This window comes from Telopea speciosissima, chromosome 5 (genome assembly GCF_018873765.1).
Source record: "Telopea speciosissima isolate NSW1024214 ecotype Mountain lineage chromosome 5, Tspe_v1, whole genome shotgun sequence".
NCBI lineage: Eukaryota > Viridiplantae > Streptophyta > Magnoliopsida > Proteales > Proteaceae > Telopea > Telopea speciosissima.
This window is the reverse complement of record NC_057920.1, coordinates 16,604,910-16,630,283: the sequence shown is the minus strand read 5'-3', so window position 1 is coordinate 16,630,283 and position 25,374 is coordinate 16,604,910. Positions and strand designations below refer to the sequence as shown.

The window sequence follows — 25,374 nt, the reverse complement described above, 5'->3', positions numbered from 1 at the left end:
ATCACAACTAATAAATGATTAATTAAACAATTTAATTTAATTGGGTTTGATGGACACATTTCTAACAAATGATAGAGGTAAACCTATTTGCTCGGTAGCATTACCAATTATTCTTTTAGAAAAACATTTAGTGGGACTCCCATGGATTTGAATCCAAATTGGGAAAGCCTCTAATTCCTTGTTGTAACTTGTAAGTTGATTCATCTAAAGATTGAGAAAGAAGATGGGGACGAGTGTTCTTAAAACCACCAAGGGGATTTAGCAAGTACTGAATCCCCTTTTTTTGCTAATGAAAAATTCCACCATGAAGCTGCCTTTCTCATATGAAGTGATTTGCTTCACTCCTCTCTGGCTTTCTAGAGAGCGATGAGATGATTCTTGAGAATGTCCCCCCGAAGGGCTTGGGATATCCGACCACATATCCTATGCTATGAGAAATTGCACTCTCTTTATAACAAGATTTTTCTGTGTTCCTTCATGGTATCAATAGCTCTTTGCCCTTGATTGTTAGTATTGCTACTCTCTCTTTGTCCATTCTCGTTATTGGAGACTTTTTAACATGCCGGCTTAAGTGATTGTTGTATAAGAGCTCTTTACATCTTTCTTTGTAGCTGCATTGACCACCAAAGATCTTTATATGTGGAGGCTACTACGCTCTAGAATAGTTGAAGGTGGCTTGGTAAGGCCACTAAGACAAACAGGCTTGCGGATGGTTGTGTTGTACCTTGGAGACATGTTATTTGTTGGAGGAAAGCACAAGAGCTAGGTGCCACAACTAATGCCCAGAGACTCATTTATGACTTGTGTGTAGAACACTGGCTAAAGAAGGTCAAACAAATTGGACTCGGGTAAATAGCAAGGAACTAAACGAACTCAAATGAAGCACAAATCCACTATCTTCTAGCTTTTGGCAGTCTACTTTGTGAACCGCCAAGTAAAATCACCCTTTTATTTCCTAACAAGTTTATCACAACGAGAGCCACAGACCTATTGCAGAGCAAGTCCGCAACAACTCAAGGTCCAACTCGTTCTAGTTGCTTACATATCATATCGAGGTCAAGTCATGGGAAGAAGAAGCATTGCATTTAAGGGAGAGGGATTAACATATAGACATCTTAAATGAAAAGCTTAGTGGGGGGAGGGGGAGGATTCATTTTGGTGAATGTCAATTTGTTAGAGAGCTACATGTTTATTGAGAAGAGAAAAAAGAGTGTCAATGATTGTATGTGTACTACGAGCAATGTGGGTATCCTTTTCCACGTAATGAATATAGGAATACGTCTTAATAGACTTGGTTCTTCTTCTTCGGAATGTTCGAAACCAGCCAGCTTGCATTTTCTACGATAAGTTTTAATGTCAACAATGTTTTGTAATATATTGATAGAAATAATGTTGAATTATTTAAGCCAAAAAGATTAAATTGTTCGATGGAGAGACCCAACTAATATAAGAAGTCATCCCAACTCCTATAGTCAAGTTGATATGGGAATTACTCCCCAAAAGTCACAAAAATCATCAACAACAACTTAAAAGGGAGGGGGAGAGAGTGCAATTCATTTATTTAAGAAGAAAAAAAATAACTCGTCCTAATTTTTATTTGTGCAAATGATTCAAACAACAACAACAACCTCAACCTTATCCCAATTTAATGGAGTCGGCTACATGAATACAACAAAACAAAATACAAAAAACTTAAGATATGGGAAAAGAGAGATGGGGAATGAGACGAGACACCAAAAAAGGAAAATTCTAAATGAAAGATGGAAAATAACATCAAAATGAAAGATAAAAGTAAGAGGAAGGAGGCACAGGTTAACAAGTCAGAAGAATCTTAGCTAAATGTGTTCTGCAACATGGATCTTTGCCCTCCAACAGGTTTTATCCAAGGTCATATTTGGGGGGTTTTATCCAAGGTCATATTTGGTATAAGACCTAGACAATGCATGTCCTTCATCACAACTTCTCCTAGGTCATTTTAGGCCTGTCCCTATCTCTTTTTATGCAAATTATATTTTACATAAATATTTTCCTACTTTTTCAATGTTTTTTTCCTTACTTTTTTATAAGGGTGTAAATTAATAGTCGAAATCCGTTTCCGTATCCATGTCCGTATCCGTTTAGCACTATCCGAATCCATTCGAAAGCTAAACGGATGCGAATATTGATAGGCTATAACTATCCGAAAAGCTATATTTACATGTAAATTGTTAACATATGTGATCCGTATCCGTATTCGTATCCGTTTAGCATTATTCGAATCCGTCTGAAAGCTAATCGGACGCAGATGCAGATATAGCACTATCTGAGCCAAATCCGATCCGCTTACATCCCTACTTTTTTAACATGGAAACAAGCGGTGCTTGAATGTAATATACTTCAAAATGTTTGAATTATTCAAGGAAAAAAAGGTTGATGATGTCTATAACAATAAATAACAAATGAAAAATTGCTGCGGAATCATCAGAAAACTTCCGCAGCCCTTGAAACCCTACTACACAGCATTAATATTGACGTTCAGTGATAACTTTAGAAGTACATTTTTGACAGTTGCTCAACCAAGGAATAATGCACCTGGAAGGCTGGTGCCACATAAAAAAACAGACCCAACTTACCATTTTTGCAATTGAGATTATCTTTGCACTCTATTTTCATTATCAGAAACCCTACTGTTGTTCCCACCAGAGCCTTCCCTGCTGAATATTCCCCATCCCCCTGGTTGTGATGTACTGACATCCGGCCTTTGCCTGCTCTCAGCATGTGACGTAGATGGCTTTGGATCAGAAGCAATCCCACTTAAATGTTGACTCTTTTTGGCATCAAAGGAGTTTCTTTCCTTATCCCTGTTCCCTTCCATTCCTGCATTCTCCTTGCGAGGTGTAGTAGGCTCTGGAGTACTAAAAATGCCATAACTTGATGCTGGGGAAGTTGGAGAAGGTTGAGAAGGACCATGCTTTTGAGTCTCATCTGTGGAAGGACACTGCACTTTTTTCAATGAGCCATCAATTCCAAATTGTTTCTGTTCTGCTGATGGAGAAACATTCAAAACTGTTTGTCGCTGCCTTCCTTGATTTCCTTGAATTGGAAACTGTGACCCTACTCTCCCCAAGTCCATATGCTTTTGAGTCTCATCTGTGGAAGGACGCTGCACTTTTCTCAATGAGGCCTCAATTCCAAATTGTTTTTGTTCTGCTGATGGAGAAACATTCAAAACTGTTTGTCGCTGCCTGCCTTGATTTCCTTGAATTGGAAACTGTGACCCTACCCTCCCCAAGTCCATTCCACCTGAGCCCCTGTTAACATGGCCACTTTCACCTGATGAAGAAAACTCTGACAGTTCAGAGAACAGGTTACTCTCAGGTGAGGAACTCTGTATTGAGCTTGGCTGAAGCCTGCTCACAGGATCGCTATTTCTGCATGTATTCTCACCACCAAGCGATGGCTCAGCTGCTTTCATGGTTCCAGGTACTGGCTTGGGATGCAAGACTACACTGTCAACATTTTCTCGTTGGGAGATTGTTACTGCTGCACCATCCATTTGTACATCGGCAGAACTTGAACCAACCCCATTCCTATTATTGTCAAAGTCAAACACTTTTGCAAACTCATCATTATTATTAAAAACTGACCAAGCCGCATTGTTTGCTTTATTATCTCCATCAGCTGCTTCCATTGGACTGTCTATAGATGAGTCTGCTTCATCAATAACGAACTCATCCTCAGTTTCTAGACCAGATTCAGAGGGTTTATCCTCAATGTGCTGAGCACTTGGAATTGAGTTGGCACTATTGAGAGTCGGTGGTAATGTAGTTGCCTTTGGAACCTCATTGCCAGTAGTTCCCACAGCTTTGGTAGCTTTTTTGCTGGGGCCTTTCTTCGAGGGGCCAAACTTGATATGCCTGACTATAACATATGCTTGCCTTTTTTCCACCCGTGGTCCACTTTCCACAATGGAAAATTCTTCTATCTGCAAAAGTAGTTTTTACAGTTAAATTGATCCAGCTATTTGTAATTGGGAAAAGGTTCCTGGACCAGTATCGACCTTCACAGAACAGTTCCCTTTTTAAGCAACAAAGATTGGTATGCAGTCCATGTGACAGGGAACCATCTGTGTAGGTGTGTACAGTATGGTCCACATCACCCCTATAATCCTCTAGTACTATATTTTCCCCAAGGATGAGAGCCAAAAGGGTAAAGTCACAGTGTCACAGTAACAAGTATCTCAAACATAACTATATGCCCAGTGGCAAAAAGAGACCCCTTTCTTTCTCATTATATTTTCCCCAAGGACGAGGGCCAAATGGGGGGAAAAACAAAGAGGGAAAGAAAGAGGCCTCTTTTTGCCACTGGGCATATAGCCATGTGTGAGATACTTGTTACTGTGACAGTATGATATTACAAATATTTGGAATCTTTTGGGTCACCACCTATTCTGCCAAGTGTCAGATAATGGGGCCTCCCACAATCCTCAAAATTTGTCATCCAGAAATCCCATCCTTGTGGATTCGGTGGAGTACTGGAGTTAAATGGATGATGAACAACCTGCAACTTTCACTTGCAAGTTATACAGGAATATAAATATCATAAGAAAAGGTGGTACCAAAGATGATAGACGAGATAATAATCCCCCCAGATCTTGGTCTTCTGTGCCCATGACCATACACTGCAGTAAAATCATAAAAACCAGTTACGTCAAACATATTTAAACATTTGGAGATGAACATATATAGGGATACACATACTGTGAATATTTATTTCTAAAAATAAAAATGTCATCATAAAATATGATGCCATACAAATTCCTCCTTTTTTGACAAAAAGAACTGTAAATAATCTGTTGGCAATGAGAAAAGGCAAGCTTGGCTGTTCCACGCTATTAAAACAGGGATAGGAGAAAATAAACAGAATCAAACCAATGGAATTTTAGGCACTTCTTGGGCTTGTGAAGGACTTGCTCCATCATATAACATTCCTACAAAACCTTGATTTACCACTCTGAAACAGGGCTAGTGTAGGAAATAAGCAGAAACAGAGTAAAATACCCAACAAATGGTACAATTTATAACAACTCTTTTCAAGTGGAAACAGTGACTCGACCTGTTCTTCATATTGCAAACTGCAGGTCCAGCAACAGTAAATACTTCAATCGGTTCTCAGATCTGCAGGAAATTTCATAACAATAAAAAAAAAAAAAGAAATCGAAGAAGGGAAGAAGTAGGGTAGCTCTCTCAGAGTTGGGTCTCTCACCCACGGCCTCTCACTGAGATTTGGTCTCTTACCAATGTCATCTCACAATACGCTCTCACAAAGCAAAGCCCAAAACTATGCTTTTTTCTCAATCTCATTAATCAAATTCGTGTACAAGGCTTTAGCCCCTTACTAACTTATATAGAAAACTCAGAAACAAACTCAAAACACTAAACAGGAAAGGCCTAACCCACCAACAACAACAAACTCAGCCATATCATAACTTAATGGGGTCAGCTACCCCAATCCTTAGAAGTGACTCAAAATAGAACTCTAACTAAACTAATGAAGTAAATCCCATTTTCCTACTTTTTACTCATATTCTAGGTCCATTAAAGTGGCCCATTACAAAGAAACCCCATGGATCAAAGGGACAACACATACATAACCCAACCCAAAGCTTATTTCCAATAAAATAAACCCTTTAGATTACTTATCTGCATCATATATATTCAAAATCAACCAAATTCTAAACCCTTGAGGTCTACGATCCAAAATGGACCTTATTCCTGAACAAATAAAAAACTTTAAAAAATGGCACTGATTATTTCCACTCGGTAGCAATTACATATTTTCTCATATTTTTCAAATTTATTAATGCTGGTTAAAGTAAGACTGAAACATGTTTAATGCACACACCAATTAACCAAGCCCCTCTTTTGCTTGGGTAGTGTGTACTCTAGGACCTTGGGTTGGACTTGGGTCAATGCTATGGCATCTCAGTAAAATTAGCCTCTTTTTTGTGTGTGTTGGGGGAGGGGGGATTTAGGTAACTTCCATCATGTCGGATATTAGCCCATAAACCCAACCTCAAGCGAGAAAGTAGCTGGTCATCATCTTCATCTATGCCGGTACGTAAGATAAGATCATCAAACTTATCTATGTACTCCTCCATTGACAAGAACCCTTGACGAAGGGTATTAAGATGATTATGTAAGTACTTGTCCTTCAACATATCCTTCATTTCTTCCCATGTAGAAGGCTCTTCTCGGCAACGTCCTAACATATCTTCATAGGTAAGCCACCACTCTCTTGCTGTCCCTATCAATTTGGTACATGCTAACCTCAGCTTCTGATCTTCCGAAAAGTTGAACCAACCGAAATAATCATCAAGTGCACTCAGCCAATCATGAAACTGTTGTGGGTCGTGCTTCCTGTTATACTCTTTCAGTTCCAACTTCACCTTGTGCTTGTCATTGAACTGTCGTGGATTTGCATCATGATCAAATTGTGCCGTAGTACAGTCATCATAAGGGGTGGTGTATTTATAGTCCTTTGTGCCTGTCGAGGAAAGGTTCAAGGAGCACGGTAGAGTGTAGCTTGCTGTTGTCCCCCCATTTGTGACCTGTAAGAGTTGAAACACTGCTCCATGGTAGACAACCTCTCTGTCAACTGTCTAACTGCTTCAGCAAGAGCAAGGTTAGTACCTTCTGGAGCCTGGTTCAGAGCATTGGAACTCTCCTCAGCTATGGATCTGATACCAAATAATGTGGAGCCAAGTCACAAGTGATTTAACCCCAGAACAGGATCTTAAATACAATCAGATTTGACACTATTTTCATACAAGGGTCAACACCCCTAACAACCATTAATAATATTTAACAAAGGTTTAGGAAAATCCCAGCCAAAGGGGAACCAAACAACAGCCTAACAAGGCCTATTGCAAAGTATAAACTGGGGTTAAAACCCAGAATTTTTGAGAACCCCAGGTCAGCAACAAATAACCACCTGATGGGTCTCAAGCTCCCATCGAGTTTAGACTCTAAGGGTGTAAATAAGCTCACCAAATCTTAGACCAAAAATAATGGCCTGATGCTGAGATACAGAGGTGTCCCAAAAATAGAAAGTAAACTCAGAATTAGACGGTAACTGAGTATAGACAAATCTAACCAACTGATCAGTAGCAATTTACCGTCGAAAGGTAGGAATAAATTGCTGATTTGATTCCCAAAAGATGGCCACAGCAGCTGATGGCCTGATGGGGGAAATCGATGTTTTAAGGTATCATCAGAAAAAAACCTCAAAACCAGAGCCGCAGGTGTAGTAATGATCTCCTCAATCAACAACAATACCAACAGGAAGTTGATCCTCTTCAATAGCAATCTCAGCATGTAATAATAGATTTAACAGAATCTCAGTTCTCTCTTAGGTGTAGACTGGGATGAAAATAGAAACAAAAGAGCTCGGTTGGAAGAAGAAGGGGGAGAAGGAGATAGATAATCTCTCTGAGACTAGAGCATTTCACCCAAGGTCTCTCACCTCACTGCATCTCACAGGTTCTATTGCACAAAACAAAGTCTTTTTTCATTCATAAATCGTGGGTTGAGCTCTATGGCTCTTACATATAAATAAGGTTTCTGTATTACACAAAATAGAAGGTAATAAAAAAGGAAAGGAATTTTTCATCAAAAAAAAAAAAGAAAAAAGGAAAGGAATCTGGCGCAAACCCAGGTTGAAATAACCATTATTGGGTTGCTTGTCGACCCACCCAAGCAAAGGGGCAGTCAAATTCAAAGTTGATGGCAAAACAGTAAATATTTGAAGTCTCACACGAGCAATGGCAGAATGGTAATTAATGGAAGGTTTTAATGGATGAGTGGCAGAACTGTAATTTAATGGAAACAACTATTAAAAAAGAGAGACAAGTGAATGGGCTATAACATGTTAATAGGAGGGGTATACTTGGAATGGGACAAAAATGGGGATAAACAGAATAGCAGCAGAGAATATAGGGGTTTTGTGTAAATAATATGAGATGTCCTTACTCGCAAATTAAAAAAAAACTTGCCTTCTTCTTCTCGACTTGAAACAAATAATGTAGAAACAGGTTTGCTTTCAACTGGACGAACTCCCTCAATAGGCCTCCCTTTGGCCTGAAAATTTCAAGAGAAGGTAGCTATCCCACAAGCCTCTGAAGATCGACCACCAAAAACAATTTAATTCGACAACCAGCAAGCCGGAAGATCTCTGCAACCTGAACTTGACGTTGGAAGGGAAAGCAGACCTGGACCTGAGCTGTAACTCACAACAGATGAACTGATTGGGAGCAGGGATCCAGGGTATGAATCACCCTAGGGAAAGGAACCTGTAACCTGAATCTTAGAACCAATCGACCTGTGTTGATTATCTGACGAGGCTCTCGCTGAATCTGATAGTACCCCCTAGAAGGAAGAACACAGAAACCAATATTATAATAGGAAAACAAGAAACCCAGGAATGGGTCTGAGATTGGGAAAGAGACAGAAATTTAGGGAAGAAGGAATCGAAGAGGGTGAATAGAGGACAGGAAATTGAACTAGAGAAGAAAGAATGTGAAAAGAGAAAAACCAAGCAACCACGCTACGGTAAGCAACTTCAACTAATTCAATTTTTTAATTCATCCAAAACTCTAAATCCCAATGGTTGGGTTACATGCCCTTTTATAAAATAAAATTCCTAATCCTATTGTGAAACTGAAATTATAACTAGACTCTAACTCTATCTAATCCAAAACAGAAGACAAATTTAAATAAAATTGGACTCTTACCTTCCTACTAACGACTCTACAAGATGAGAGTTCAAAAAAAAAAACAAAGAAAGGAAAATTACATTATTATCCCTGATTAAACCTACGCCTAACTGCATCAGAATCCCTATGCAAGCTAGGGAGATCCTTGTACAAGAAGAAAAGAAACTAATGGAAATAAATCCCACCTAATACTTTCCTCACTCAAACTTGGAAAAAAAAACAGAACAACCACCCAGTGCACGAGGTTCCCACTACTGCAGGGTTTGGGAAGGGCAAATGTACGCAGCCTTACCCCCTGCTTCGCAAGAGAGGCTGTTTCCAATATTTGAACCCGCAACCAATAGGTTGCAATAGCACAACTTAACCGTTGTGCCAAGGCTCGCACACTAGAAACAAATAAAGAACAAAACAGCAACTAAATAAAGACCAAAATAGTTAAAATAATGTAGCCTCAACTAGGCTACTTTGAACAAACGATCGGGAGAATGATAGAACAAACAATTACAAAAAGGCTAAACAAGACAGATTCGCACTCTATCAGTAAAATTGTGATAACTCTCAACTCACAACTTGTTTTGGAATGATTCAAAATGGAGATTCGAGATAAGAAAAAGGGCTACAACTTTGATGAAGAAGGCTTTCTCTGATTCTCAGTGTAGATTATCTGAAATTGTGTTACAAATGACAACAATTTCAAGGACATGAAAGTGACTTTGATAGAGTGAAGAACAAATCAACTCTAATGATGGCCTACAACTCTTCTAAGATGTAGGTGAAGAACAAAACTCCTACTCTTCTAGGAAGGAGAGAAACTTCTTCAAGGGTTTCTTGGTTGAACTCTTCAAGGTTCACAAGGGAGAACTCATCATGGTTCTAACAACATGCTCAAAGCAATTTCCATTCAAAACTCAAGCTCTTACAAATAAGATAAGTAGGCTTTTTATAGGCATGGCAAAAGTAAACCTAAAAGTTCCAACGACATCTTGACCGTCCATTTACAATGAGATTCGACGGTTAAGATTACATATTGACCAAGAAAAACTCTAGACATTCTTTTCCACTTTCTTTTTGGTTGTTCCAAGCATAAGTACAATGTATTGATTATTGTATCAAGGTGCCTTGGTTATTGTTTTGAGGAGTCTTGATGCTATCTTCAAGAGTCTACATTTGTGTTCAAGAAAGTGGGTGCCACATCATCATCCACTAGGGTACATCAAGAGACATTGTAGAGATTCTCCATTAGCAAGACTAATCTTAGATTGGTTCTCTTTTGGTCTGGTGTTCTTGGACTTAAGTTGGTCTTAACTAAGAACTGGCCTTATTTGGGCTAGTTTTGTGATAGGGTCTTGAAGATGTGGGCTGGGCCTGCATCATAAATCTAATCCCATAATCTGGTTTTTGAGTGAGCCAGAAACACCGAGCCTGCAACCTTATGATTCTTGCGGGTAAGAAGCAGAGTAAACTATAGATGCAGAGTGAGCTTCTATCCTATGTGACGGAGTAGAGAAGAGAGCACCTTCAACCGACAACTTCATTCCTGCTCGGCCAAGTTGTGCTAAACGGAACCTGCTTCATAAATGTCGATATAGGTGGGTGTACTTAAGGCCCAAGAATCGATCTACATCAAAGTGAGGATCCGAAAGAAGCTAGACTGAGAACCCTTCTCTTCTGAGACTCTGGAGCTGGAGTAAGAACCCTTCTCTGCTTGGCTGCTTGCCCCGAGATCTGTAATGAGACTGACGGACTGAGAGTGCCAAGCAAGTTCTCTTCTTCTTCATTCTGTTCCCCCCCCCCCTCTTTCTTCTTTCTTGCCCTCTGATTTTCTCTTCTGTTTTTTTCTGAACTATACTGTTACTGCTGCGCTTATAGCCACTGTCCTGAAATTCTTAGTCCTGCAAGTCCCTTTACTATTAACCCATCGTTTAGGTTAGTTTTGCTGACCTTTTCAACACTTGTGGATGCTCTGTTTTTAGCTTACTTTTCTGAAACAAGAAACTTGACACAACTCTATTGATACTAACTTGCGCTATTCATACCGGCCTTGGAGTAATCAATTATCATCCGTACTCTTAGTTTAGTTTGGGATGTTTATTTCATTATTTTATTGTTTATCTCTTTACTTGTAAAGGTTGGATAGTCTTGTCTGAATAGAACTCTTCCTCCTAATTTGGATAGAGTTTTTAGTCATGGGACACCTATTTTAATTAATTAGATATGACAGAGCTTGTCATGTGGGAAACCTATTCCTACTTTGGATAGAGTTTCCTACTTCTTTCCTATTTCAGTTTCTATATAAGCATTGTAAGGCTTCATAAGCCCCACAGTTTTCTTAGTTGAATAAAATTGGCTTTTGACTCCATATGTTTTGTGAGATCCAGAATAGTATTGTGGGATGCAATGCAACACTTGGTAAGATGCTAAGGTGAGAGTCGATGGGATTTCAGTCAAGTTTCAGATGAGATGCTTGGTTCATATCCATCTATCTTTCTTCCATTCTTCTTCAACCTATATATCATCAACCAGGTCAGTAAATTGTTTTTGTTCAGTTTCTTTGATTTTCTACTTGCTGGATTTTCTGTTTTCTATTGAAGACATTAGTTTCTCAAATCTGACTTCAAACCTAGCAACCAGATTCTGTTTTGATCATACTTATGGTTCCAAAATCTAATCTTTACATCAAATCATTAAGAGTCCTACCACACAGATTCTCAAGCAGTTAAGGTCTGATATTAGGTTTTGGTTACTAATTTTGGTCACTGTTTTCAATTCTTAAACCAGAATATTATTCTGTTGTTTAAATCTGAGCTTTGCTACTGCTGTTCTTAAGCTATTTACTTCTGTATGCAGTTCTGAGAATGTCCATACTTTGGCATCGATTCTTGGTTCTAACACAGTCCTAATCCAACTAGAATTTTTCTATAACTTTGAATCTGGCTGTTGGATTGGTTTCAGATTCTGACATTCTGTTCTCTTAATAGAATTGAGTATTCCATTAAATTCTAAAGTGCATCTGATATTCCAAAATTCTGTGACGTGCAGCTCAGACTCATGCAGTCCTAACCTTTTTTATTTTTCTGTCTGGGGGGGGGGGGGGGGTTGTGGCCTGTGGGTTGGCATTTAACTTATAGTTAAAGGTTGGCTGGGCAGCCTGTCCACCTAAGCCCATCTGGATATACTTAAAGAATGGTCTGGATTGACCTCATGTCAAATTTCAGCATCAATTTTAATCATTTACCTCCCATGTAATACATACCCCCCCCCCCCCCCAATGTATGTCCATGCACTCTTTTGGTAGTCCCAGAGTTTTCAATGCTCTGTTTTGGCACTTGGCAAATTCTGTTAAGACTGAAACTCAACATGTAAGCAGGGGGACTTGGGGTCAAGCTTTGCCACTCAAATCAATAAAGTCATGAATTTTTTTGCTTTATAAAAAAAATGATCGGAATTTGACATGCCTAAATATGAAACAAATTATCAGACAAGATCTAGCAATTAGACAAGGCAAATGAAGTACCTTTACGCGATAGCCGCGTTCCATCAACCTCTTCACTGTGTCTGCCTTCATCTGAAGGTCTTTTTGTTCCTGAAAGCAGAAGTGGTTAATTCCAATATCAGCAAAAGTCGTGAATATCATCATACCTAGCAGTCAACATCTACCATAATTACAACTTGTCTAGACTGTGGACATGCCCCTCACAACTTCGCATGATTCCTTTGGATAATAAAAATCATGATAATGGTGAAGAAAATCCATGTTTGGACCAAGAAGCTGGTGTTTCTAATCTAGCCCTTCTTTGTAACCTAGTCACCTCCCTAAGCATATTAGAGAGAGCAAATTTAAGAGTAACTGCTTCCCTGGAGGCTTCAGAAAATGTTTAACTGTCTCACTCTAATCATGATTCTAGATATAGATAAGGTCTCATAGGAAATATGCATTACAATTTAGGTCTTAAAAAAAGAGAGGGGGGGGGAAGTTCAAGTCGAGACACAATGTTCCATCTAGTGAGCAAATTTCACCTTTTAACTCGCATCAATGTAGTAGCTTTCAGGGAAACCAATAAATAGGGGTTGATCGTGGCACATAGTCAGCAACTCCCACCTATTCATCAGTCAAGGTGTTATACCTTACTCAGAAACTGACTTTGAGGGGTTGCTGACTATTGGACCCTCAAACCCTAAAGGGAATTAGGCGCCATCCTGCATACATGTAACCTGGTAGAGAACTAAGAATCAAACACACAAAACAGCACAGAAGAGAAGAGGAGATGATGGATAGAAGAAGAAGACGACAGAAACAGAGATAGAATAATGGAATAGTCTATTGCTGGTCAGTAGTTTACTTTTACAATGAATTAAATAGAGTTACATTCTAGTAAAGAAATCTTAATCAGATAACGAAACCTATAACAAGACATCCTACTCAGAAACACTACTAAAACTATCTATAAACAGAACTCTCTCACGATAGAGACACTCCCCCTTTCGTGAGCACAATATTACTAAGACATTGCAACACTATTTGGTCCAATAAGGGTCCACGACCCCTACAGGACCATACTTTAACAATACATCTGTAGTGAAGCAACACTATACAACATCACATTCAAGCTGCTTCCACCACCTATAATCAGCTTTTTAACATTCTCGCACCAATTAACTAATTATGGAAGAAGATAATATATTCCTGGCACATTCAAAAGAATTGCCCACATGATAACATCTTGCAATTTTTTTTGAGTCTCTAGCACTGGATTCTTTACTTCCCAAATAGCTTTCAAACAGATTTTAGGAGATTTAGGGCTCAGTCCCCAGGAACCTTCTGTATCGATCAAGTCTTCCACCCAGCTCATCTACTCAAAATGCTCTATGCAGAAGTGCAAGAAATGATACATTCTGAAAACATTGTGATGGAACTTTGCTCTATAAACAAAAGGAAAAAACTTCCCCACACTGAAATTTCCCTCACAGGTTTTTTTTTATTATTTTCTCTCTCCTAATCTGAATATGTGAGCCCCATGTTACTGATATCTTTTTCAAGACAGCCTAATGTAAAGCTAGGTATGACCTAACCTAGCCCCAGATAGGATTACAAATACAACCCCAAACAGCCACTGTTTTCCAGACTCAATAACAGTATGCAAACTTTGTCTAAACAGCGAGTAACGGTAGGTTTAAATAGTTTCAGCAACCCTTGACAGCACCTAATAAAGGTGTTGATAATCCCACCTCAAAGGGATCAATAACAGTAGCCTAATACAGCCCATCACAGAGCAAAACAGTGCCCCAAAACCTGGGAATGAACTGCTCCTAATAAACACAGCAACAGTGAACAAAAGGGAAGACTTTACCATCAAACAGCAGCCCTGGTGTGTGGAATACACACTCAAAATCTCAGGCAAGTTAATGGCTAGATGCTGAGATATCACAGTGACATGAAAATAGAAGTTTGGTTTCAGATTTAGAAGGTAACTGAGTATAGGCAATCCAACCATCTGATCTACTCCAAATCACTATCGACGTGGAGTCAATGTTGCAGCAGGAATCCTTGAAAAACTCAGAACTGTAGGTGTTGGATGATACGTCCTTCGATCAGCAATATGCACCAGCAACTCAAGTAAATATCTCCAGTTGAAATATAGAATTCCAGCAGTGGTTTAAAGTGTCAGATGCTCTCAGATTTGCAGGGAAAAATAAGAATAAGGGAGAAAAGGGTATCAAGTGGAGAAGAAGGGAAGGGGATAATGGCTATCTCAGCCAAGGGTATCTCACCCAAAGGTCTCCCACCTCACTGCCTCTCACAGATTCTCATTGTGCAAAGCAAATTTTCATCCTAAATTGTGAGGAGAGCTCTATGGCTCATACAATTAAATAGGTTTGCTGAAATTACAAAAATAGAAAGTAATAGAAAAGGAAAAGAATCCCTCCGCAAGCTACGGAATTCCTCGTTCAATAAGAAAAGATAAAAGTGGAAAAAAATCTCCACCTAACTAATACGTGCCTAAATCAAACTTAGGAACAAATAAGTAACAAATAGCAATTAAATCTAGACCAAAATAGAAACTAAGGATAGAAACAAATAAGTAACAAATAGCAATTAAATCTAGACCAAAATAGAAACTAAGGACAAGAATAAAATCTAACTTATAACTACTAAATGGAAACTCCTTGATGCAGTTAAGATTGTCCAATTGGGTCAATGGGGCCTCAGAAGACTTTATTTTGGTCCATGGTTGGGTTCTATAGACCTTAGGCTTCTTATTTTGGGGTTTATTGATGTAATAGACCTAATTTACAAGCCTATAAAGTGGGGATAGTGTTAGTACGCGGGATTAGTAGTTACATTGAGTGTTTGAATTTGATTAGGATACTTAATAGCTAAATAGAATTCTGTTTTGAGTTTATTTACTTTATTGAGTGTATTAGAGTGATTGGGAGTCCATTTATGAGTCAAATTACGAGTTTTAGGTGGTATATATATATGTAATACATCCCCCCCCATCAAATAGAGATGATTTGGATAAAGAATATGAGGATTTTTAGAGTTTTGGTGCTGTTGAGCAGTGCATACGGGATTGGTATCTCAAATCTGATTTCTTCTCTTTAATTCTGTTCTCTTCTTCTTTCTCCCAAGAAGATAGATCTCATCTCTCTTCCCTCCCCTTTCCATCAATCTTATTTCTTCTCTTGACAACGCAGTTGCTTCCTATATCTCAGATTGGATTACAAATTTGATTATTGGGCCTACTTGCATATGAGATCCTTAATTTGGACTTTAAGTTTGCATCACTCCTACTTGTTATCTCCAACGGGGTCCACAAGATCTTCTAAAAAGAATTCCCACACAAGGCAAATATGGGCTTACACCACTGTTCGCGTGAACAATACCACTCTTCACGTAAACAGTATTCTTCCCAAATTCTGTCTTGGTCCTTTTCTGCTTCATGCTTCGATCTACATAACAGCCATTACCATAACAAAATTGATGCAGGATAACCTGGTCCAGATTAGAGTTTCATGGACATGAAATAGATGGAGGTGCAAGGGACAGTCCTCCACAGAATTAAGGAAAGAAAGGTTTTAAAGACTACACTCAATGGAGTTCTAGGCTACTAAAAGTGGGATTGGTTTGAAGTTATAGATGGAGTTATATGGAGTTCAAGGGTGAAGCTTGACAGAGAAAGGTCTTGGATAGGAGAAATTTCAGCAGATAAAAAAAAATAAAGGGAAGTAGTTTTCTGTCCGGGAGTGTGGCCTACACCAGCACTCCCATGAGTCTATGTCTCTCCACCTCAAAACAAGGGGGCAGAGGTGTCTTTTCAAATGGGGAGGAGAGAGATAGACTCATGGGAGTGCTGGCATAGACCACACTCCCAGACAGAACTTTCTCCCAAACATAAAATAACAGAAGGGACGGAGTGGGATGGAACCCAGCAGCAACACGGTAAAAGGTTCTTTATAAAGCTACTTTTTTTTAGGGGGAGGGGGGTGTTGGGGCTTTAAGAAACTACACACATTAAAGGGTAGAAAACATCACACCTTCAAATAGGGAGCAACCGAGCAAGTCAGCCATGCAGCAATATTAAAAGACCCTCATTGTTGACAAAAAACAAAAATTGAGATTATCTAACTAATAAATTTGAAGCAGTAGAGCTTCCCAGAATGCGAGAATACAAAATAGAAGAAAGTAAGGGTTCAGAATCCAAAATGAGCTAATAGCTAAGATGCAGCAACTCTCCCGAGACACTGCACTACTCTGTGTTACCTGAGTGCAGAATATAATAGAGAAGGCAAGACTCAAACAACCTACAGATATCAAATTTTTAGCAATACTAAATGGATCTCACTGAACAGATTAATTCCTCTCAGAGAATCCAGCTATCCTGCAGCACATCACCTTCCATCATTTTGAACCACAGTGCCAAGAGAATGCTATCCCACATAGGTTCAACTTAAGCAGGGAGAGTGCTCAGAGGTTTAGTCAAATGAAAATACATCTTATTGATAAACGCCACTCTACTAGATCCATTTTATTCTTCATGAAAGCACCAGCTTTGTTGATCATTTATATATAAATATTAATATAAAAACACAAAAAAAGAGGCTGCCCCAACTATCTTTAGGTCATATGAACCCATGTGATCCCTATGTCATACGGAAATAACAATGTGTGGGGTCTACATGGCATCCAGCCTATTTTATTGAATTAACCATCACAGAATGATAAAATAAAAATAATAGAGAGTGGATCAGAAAGAACTTACAGTTTTTCCTGAAAAGCGTACTTCTTTGCAATCTCCTTTGCGCAGAGTCACCTCGGACTGCATAAGAAAATATTTGGCTATTTGTCAAGGCTTCCAAGAATGGCATCCCAATAATTACATGTAATATCAAAATCTGCCTGAAGCACTTGCTTCTTCATCTACTAAAAGCAATGTGTGCATCACAGAACAAATTCTTCCTCAGTTCCTCTCTTCTAGTTCTTTAGTTCTCAAGTTCTAGTTCCTTTAAACTATAATTATATAATTATATATATATATATATATATATTTTTTTTTTTTTTTGGGGGGGGGGGGGAGATGTGTTTTCCATTTGATTATATATATTTTCTTGCATTTTTTCTTTTTAGAAATAGTCGCCGTGTTTTCATTATGTTTATTTCTTTACATGGTAGAATATAAAATTAAATCTTAACAAAGACTCCATGATGAAGAGTCCATAAAGAAGGGAGGTGAAATGGTGAAGCTCCATGATGAACAACATAATTACAACTGAACAGAAAACACATACACAAACAAGACAAAGGTTTACGTGGTTCGGCTTACGTCCATGGGCGAAGACAGGATCAAGCATTCACTATAGAGTAAATTATATACAAATGGTGGCAGTTCTCTCTCTCTCTAAAACCCAAAATCCAATTACACCCAAGCTCCGTACCATAGGTTTTTTTTTCTCTTATTTGTACATTCTTTGTAACCCTATGTTTGTACATTTCTCATGCCTGCAAAGTCCTAAAGTCACTAAAGACCTAAAACAATAAACCCCCAAACTTAGGTTGTTTTACTTTTTGATTTAGCTCAGTCCGGACACGAAAACTCAAATGTCGCAAACGTCCACTCTTGTATAGACGTCCGCTGATCAAGCACAGACAACTGCACCCCCGGACAGACGTCCAAGCCCAAGTTAGTGTTGATCTTTGGTCCTCTGGCAGCAGACATTCACACTCCTGTGCAGACGTCTGCAGGCCAGCACTGACGTCTGGGCTGAGAAGATGTAATTTTATGTACCTTGTCCAGGAGATGTCCATGTAAAACAGCAGACGTCTACTCAACGACGCAAATGTCAGCACACGTGCACAGACGTACGTATAAGTTCAAACTGCCTGACATATTTATGAATTTGGGTGTGTCTAACAGATACATTTTAGACCATTGGAGCCCAACTGGCGTCCACACTGGTGCACAGACGTCTGTGGAGAGTTGCCTTATTTCAAATCGTGTTATTTCTTTTCACTCTCTTGGGCTAATTAAAGGGGACTTCTGGACCTTCAAAGTCATCACACGATACTACTATTCACTGCACTTAATCTGATTATTCTTTCTCTTTCGGCTTTATAGGTTTTGAGAGATTCATTGCACTTTCATATGTGATTGTACCTTTCTAGATGTTATATTCTTTCTCACTTTCAAAGTGTTGCTGCCTTGTGTGAAAAACACAAGAAGAGTCACTTGGTGACTGTTGTCATTGGGTTTGTAGCGAGCCATTGGGAAAACTACAGTTTGTAAGGGTTTTATTGCTATCTGGTAAAGCAATAGAGAGTGAAAAGCAAGGAGTGTGAGTATCCCTTCAGAGTGGATGTAGGGAGAGTTTCCCAAACTACTATAAACTGTTGTATATCTTTCTCTCTCCTGCTGTTCTTTATTTTTTTTCCCCTTACAATCTCCTTGGGTGGGTGTTTGCTCAAACATTTATTTACTTCCAGATTTGCATTCTATTCTGTTTGAGCCTCATACATTTCATATTTTTTAAAGACCCAATTCACCCCTTCTTGAGTTGTTACGAGATCCAACAGAGCTATACTGAAGAAGGGGTTCATCCAAGAAAGCTTCAGCCCTTGTGTTGTACCAGTATTGCTCACAGTGAACAAGAATGATTCTTTGCATGTGTGTTGACAGTAGAGCTATCAACAAGATCAGCACCAAGTGCAAGTTTCTTATACCTCGATTTGATGACATGTTGGACATGCTATCTGGAGCAAAGATCTATTCTAAATAGACATTCAAAATGGATATCATTAGATTCACATCAGGTCAGGTGATAAGTGGAAACTGCTTTCGAGATGAAGGAAGGATTGTAAGAGTGGAAAGTCATGCCCTTTGGCCTAGCCAATGCACCTAGTAGCATTATGCAAGTCAACTCAGGTTTTACGCCCTTTCATTTGTTTATTCCTTGTTGTTTACTTTGATAACATTTTGATCTACACTTTGCAATCGAAAAACCATACTGCCAATTTGAGGCAAGTGATGAGAGTGCTCAAAGCTGAAAAGCTCCACATCAACTTAAGGAATTGATCATGGGTGAACACAAAATGAACAGGTCCAGCCTACAATCGTCAATTGTACATATGTAAACATCTCCAACCATGGTATGAAAACATGTGGACAAGTGTGAACATCTTCAACGACAATTGGCAATCTGGCCCGTTCTGACCCAACCAATAGCCTAATGTGGACATGTGTGAACATCTTCAGCAACAATTCACATTCTGGCCAGTTTTGATCCAGCCAATAGCCTACGGTCTGCTGTTTTGGTGGTTTCCGGGCCTGCAGCTCTTCCTCATTTTAGGCTTCTGATCTGCATCAGTATGCCTATGTTTAATTTTTCCTTTCATCCATTGTCCTCATTGTCCTCCCCCACCCCCACCTCTTTCCCCTTTTTTAACTCTTTTCAAATAATCAAAGCAGCCTCTAGAAGCAGTTCTATTTGGTGGAACGGAAGGTAAGCTTAAATCATTCATCTTCTTTCTCTTCATCCCTTTCTAACTACGAGTAATTGAGCAGAGGCTGAGTTTTGTTCAGATGTGAAGAGCAACATTTTGATCAATCAAGCTTAGCCCAGATCAATAAATTGGGTATTATACTAACATCCATTCTTTTAGTAAGTCCAATAACAATATTATTTTTCATCAGTAGTTTTACTATTTAGTTGCTGCAGCGTCTGGGAGGGGAAAATGTACGCAGCCTTACTAATGTAAGACTGGAATACCAGTCCCAGAAAACCCACAAAATCCAAACACGAACAGAACCAGATTTAGAAACTTAGGAGGTAGAGATCAAGCCAGGCAAGTGATGGTCACCACACTTGGATCAAATACAGAGAATAGTAGGGGAAAACTTATTTCCAAAAATAGTTCAGGTCTGATGGCTTGATGTAGAGATATCCAAGGATTACCAAAATAGTAGGTCTGAAGAAACCTTCCAAAAATTGCTGTTCTGAGCTTCCAGCAGCAGCCGATTGTCAAATTTGGTGATAGGAGTATGGTCTACAACTTTGGGTCAATTCTGATGGTTAGAATTGAAGATGGAAGGATGAGAATGAAAATAGAAAGTATGTAAAATATGGAAGTTTTAGGCTGTGGGATGGGGTGGAAGTCTCAGTCGAATGGAGTGGAAAATCTGAGCTTCAAATCCCAGCAGGGTAATGGTTCTTCCATCATTAGCAGCAGCAACTTGGGACAACGGCAGCAGCACTTGATTGACCTTCTGGGAAGAGGCATAATCACCAGCAGCCTTGGCTCGATGGAGGTAGCAGTAGCAGCCTTTGGGGTCAATAGAGGATGGATTCAGATCTTCAGATTGCATTTTAATTAGTTGTTGCAGTCACAGGTAGTAGCAGCAGTGGAGATCGAGCAGGGGTAGCGAAGAAGAGAAAGTAGGAGGGTAGGGGGGAATGGGCCTCTCACCCTGGGTCTCTCACCCACAGCTATCTCAGCTGTTGCAGCAAAGGGAAACACCCATACTCAATGGCTAAGTTGACCATCAGTTTCTTTTCTCTAAAAATTCTGACTTTTCATTAAGATGGGATTCCTTTTAATAGGCAAGCTTACAATAGGAACTTTCCAAAAATAAAAGCTAATCTAAAATAGAAACTTAGTAAATTAGAAACTACCAAATCCCAAGAGAAATTAACTAAATTTACTTGGCTTTATAATTCAGCCACAAAATAGAAACCAGAACTAATTAGAAACTAATAAATATGGAAACTACTATTCTACATCACTTACCCCCTGCTTCACAAGAGAGACTGTTTCCAAGTTTTGAACCCGCAACCGACAGGTTGCAATAGTACAACTTAACTGCTGCGCCAAGGCTCGCCCGCTAATCATATTTCATCTAATAATTTAATCAAAACAAAAACTTCTTCTATGTATCAAGAAAACTGTGCCAAACTTCAATCAGACGTTGCCTAGCATCTCTTGTCACAGGTAACATAAGGCCTTGCCATCTTACTATTGCCTTTAGCCTTCAAAAGGCCAGGGCTAGGACAAAACCCAACTTCACCCGCTATCCCTTATATATGTTTTAACACTACAAAGGAAGAGGGGGTGGTAAATCCTTGCCTACCAAATCAAGAGACGTAAAATAACCTAAAAAAATATGCATACACACTTGTTGGTTACAAGAGATCCACACCCAATCCATGTAAAGCTGGAAAGGCTCCCAATGCTTTTCTAATAATTAATATAGTTTTTAGGGAAGCAATAAGTGATTATGTACAAACAAGATGTTATTTATTGAATATAAATGGCCATAGAGAACTAGTTTTTTAAAGTTCTAACAAATGGGAGTATAAGAAGATGCTCCACCAAAATATATATGGGTAAAGGTTATCAGGCAGTCCACCTAGAGTGAGCCATAGTTGTTAAGGCGCCTAGGCGACCAAGGCGAGAACAAGGCGCCTTGACAACTATAAGAGTCTAGAGAAGGTTTCTTGACGGCACACATATCTGATATGTGATAGCTTCATTTGCACATAAATTTTATGGGCATGTTGTCCATGCTATTATCTATCAACCTGGTCAGTTTCAACACCCACATGGAGATTTGAAGGTTTGAAAATTGGTTAAAAAATCAACTTTGGTAACTTTAAGCAACTTGGGCTCAACCATTAAAATACAAGAACAAAAGCCTTGTAATAATGGCCCATACAATGAAGATAGAACCTGAAACTTGAGATGTGGTAAATCCAAGGAGGGTGCTTTCCATGCAACAATCGGTCTGACTAGATGAACCATGCATGTGGCTCAAAGGAGGACATTAAGAGAAGCTTATCTTGACAGGACCTTCAAGTAGCAATTTTCCCCAACATATATGAATTTCTTATCCACAGAACAGCGTTACATTGGCAATATAAAGTAGTTTATGAACAAAAAGTAGTATTTTCATGAAGTTGTTTGATACAGGCTAACCAAGGCTCTGAAATTAAATTGACATAGACAACTCAAGAGAAACTTTAAAATGTAAAAAAATGATAATAATAATAAAAAATCGAAGGCTTAGGAGAAGTATGTGTTTGATGGCTACGAATATTGATGTTACCTACGATGATCTAAGCTAGAGAAATCAGATTCTGAAAGCTAGTTGACAGTGACATTGCAAAAGAGGGAAAAACAAAAAAGAACACTACATGAAGAAGTAGAGCACAGGGTTGAACAAATTGGCATCAAACACAAACTACGTTACCTTGGTTTTTGATTTGTCTTTTTCCTTTACTTGTTGTTTATACTTCTCTCTATGGAAGTCCATGATTTTACAGACAGGTGGTTTTGCATTTCTTTGAACCTGTGAAACAAAACAACAGATATCACTGGATCCCATAGAAGAATTCAATCAAACAGCTCATGAAAAAACATATAGTGGTCAAAACTGAAACTGAAAGACATTAAAACCTAAAAGTTTCAAGCTATTTGGTACATATAAGCAAAGAAAAGTGAAAAGTTTAAAATGCCAAATTATTTCCATCCAAATGGAGTGTAGTGTAAGAGATCTATCAGGTTATACATGAAGAAATACACTCTGGTATTCAACTTTAGAACGCAAATACTTCTATTCAACTGCATGGTTGCAGTCTTGGGTGCAGTGTGCTTGTGGATTGTCTGTTTACTAAGGCTCGCGATTATCCATACTAAGAAGTCAAAAGGATATTTGTTCACTAAAAAGAAGCAGAAGAAAAGTTAAGAGGCTGTATGAACAAGGTAGTAATTGTGGGTGCCAGTTGGACTTCTAAACTGCAGTCAGTTGGAGGGAGATATAAATCATGTATTTCTTGACTGCTGCTTAGGAAATTCCCTTGACTGCTAAGTGCTAACAAAATAGCCTGTCCTCTCACTCATTGCCTATTTCATATTTCGTGCAGAAAGAATTAATTCATTAATAACCCCAAGGGGGTTGCTCACTTGGCAAGGGCCAACACCTCACAAATAAGAGGTCATGATTTCAACTCTCCTTGGGCCCTAACTATCCCAAAAAAAAAAAAAAATTCATTAATAAATATATAAATAACTTCATATCTACCCCAATGATTTAAGGATTTGCTGATGCAGCCAGAAAGAAGAAAAGAAAGAAAATTCCATAATCGACCACAGTTTCCATCCTTTCCAGCAGTGATCTAGTAGTTTCAACAGCAGCAGCAGCAGTGTAGAGTTTCCCAGTTCCTATTTTTGTTCTCCAGTTTACAATTAATTTTTAATCCTTTTTTAGTCTCTAGTAGATAGCAATTCAGTTGTTTCTATTAGACTAAGATTTAGATTTTATTTCCAGTTTCTGGTTAATTTCTCCCCCGCTCCCTCTTTTTTTTTTTTTTTTTGGGGGGGGGGGGGAGGTGGGGAGTTTGTACTTGGGAGACATGCAACTGGGCTCCATAGTCCGAGACCTCGCGAGATCTTGCCGAGATTCTCGGTTTTTCAAATTACCGAGTCGAGACGGCCTTTGAGTGGGAAAAGTTCACTTTCTTGCCGAGATTTCGGCAAAATCTCGGGTGTTTCTCGTTTCGACTGGGCATACAAACTGTAGAAGGAAAAATTCAAAATCTCGCCGAGATCTCGGGTCATGGGCTTGGTTTCGGGTCTGGGCCAAGCAGATTTTGACCCATTTAACTTATCAAATGCTTCAAAACACACCCTCTCGACAGAACTCGGCGAGATTCTGTCAAGAGGGCTGTTTACTCATTTAGCTCTCTCTTCTCACTTCTTCTCTGAATTCCTCTCTTCCCTTCTTCATTTTTTGCTTGGATTCAAAGGTTTGGAAGGTGATTTTGCTGCCAAACTGAAGATTGAAGCTCACTTTTGCAAGATTGATCAAGTTTTTGAAGGATTTTTGAAAGGTAACCCATTTTCCCTAAATCTATTTTTTTCAAAAAAAATTGATGAAATCTTGGTAGATTCATGTGATTTTGAGTTATGTTACATAACTTTGGCAGATCTATCCCTTGATGGAAGCCGATTTTTTTTTTGCGTTATTAATTTTTTATTATAATTTCTGGAAAAAAAAAATGAATTTTTTCAAAAAAGAAATTAAAAAAATAGGATAAATACTTATTGTTTGGATGTGATTTTGATACATGTTAGACAAGTTTGCATGCTCTACAGCCTCATGGAGTCATTTTTTTTTTCACCTATTAAAAAATTTTATTTTTTTTCAGATTTAATAATAATATTATTAAAATAGTTAAAAAATATATAAAATTAAGGAAAAATACCTATTTTTGTTAGAAAATTATGCACAATATTTGTACATAATGTCCAACTTCAAATGATGTCAAATACATCATTATGTTATAATATTTTATATTTGAAGGTATAATTATTTTTAATAAAAATTGTAAATATTATTTTTAATTAATAAATAATTACTAGGGTTAGGGAATAAATAAGATATAGGTATTTGATTGTTCTAGTAGCTTCATATTATGTTTAATAGTTATGAATACAATATTTTAAGTGTTTAATACCTTACTTTTAAGTCTGTAATAGTTACTAATACATGTTTTTTTATGCAACAGTATAAAAGATAAGATATTTGTTACACAATGGGAGATATAGCATGGCTACATGGAGTCCCAATGTCTGAGGACAAAAAGAAGTCAAAGTGTAACTACTGTGAAAAGATTCTAAATTCTGGAGGAGCAACTAGGTTAAAGGAACATTTGCCTGGTCTGGGCAAAGATGTTGCCAAATGCCGAAATGTTCCGAGCCAAGTGAAACTCGCAATGGCACAAAACTTGAGAGGAGTACGAACAAAGAAAGCTGAGAGGGAAAGACAACAAATAGCTTTTGATGAGGCAGTTCTAGAGAGGCCTGGTGTAGAGATCCATGGAGGAGTAGGAGATGATACTGAATATAGGCCTACACCTGGTGAGTTCGAATCAGAGGCTGAATGGAGGATTTACCAGCATACTTTGGCAGAGAGTAGGCAAAATTTTCATTTTGAGAATATAAGAGCATATGAGCAAGCAAGAGGAGCTGGTGGATCTAGCTCAGCTGCACCAGTGCAACAAGATGAGAGGAGGAGAAGCACTGGCACAAGAGATATCCCACGGCCCCAAGCCCGACCACGAGCACGTTCCCC

General features: G+C 38.6%; 1 protein-coding gene across 2 annotated transcripts in view; it reads right to left on the bottom strand.

The window, feature by feature from the left end:
- Positions 1 to 2,420: 2,420 nt before the first annotated feature.
- The window catches only part of LOC122661889 (translation initiation factor IF3-1, mitochondrial), a 45,127-nt gene continuing 22,173 nt past the window's right edge, over positions 2,421 to 25,374 (bottom strand). The window contains exons 4-9 of one of the 2 annotated variants that reach the window (XM_043857404.1): positions 22,492 to 22,590; positions 17,014 to 17,070; positions 12,267 to 12,335; positions 4,598 to 4,660; positions 3,187 to 3,964; positions 2,421 to 3,033 (exon numbers count right to left, since the gene is read on the bottom strand). In XM_043857404.1, the coding sequence (XP_043713339.1) occupies positions 2,630 to 3,033; positions 3,187 to 3,964; positions 4,598 to 4,660; positions 12,267 to 12,335; positions 17,014 to 17,070; positions 22,492 to 22,590 (1,470 nt within the window). In that variant the 3' untranslated portion in view covers positions 2,421 to 2,629. Of the gene's footprint in view, positions 3,965 to 4,597; positions 4,661 to 12,266; positions 12,336 to 17,013; positions 17,071 to 22,491; positions 22,591 to 25,374 lie in introns of both variants that reach the window. The other variant, XM_043857403.1, reaches the window with a different exon arrangement.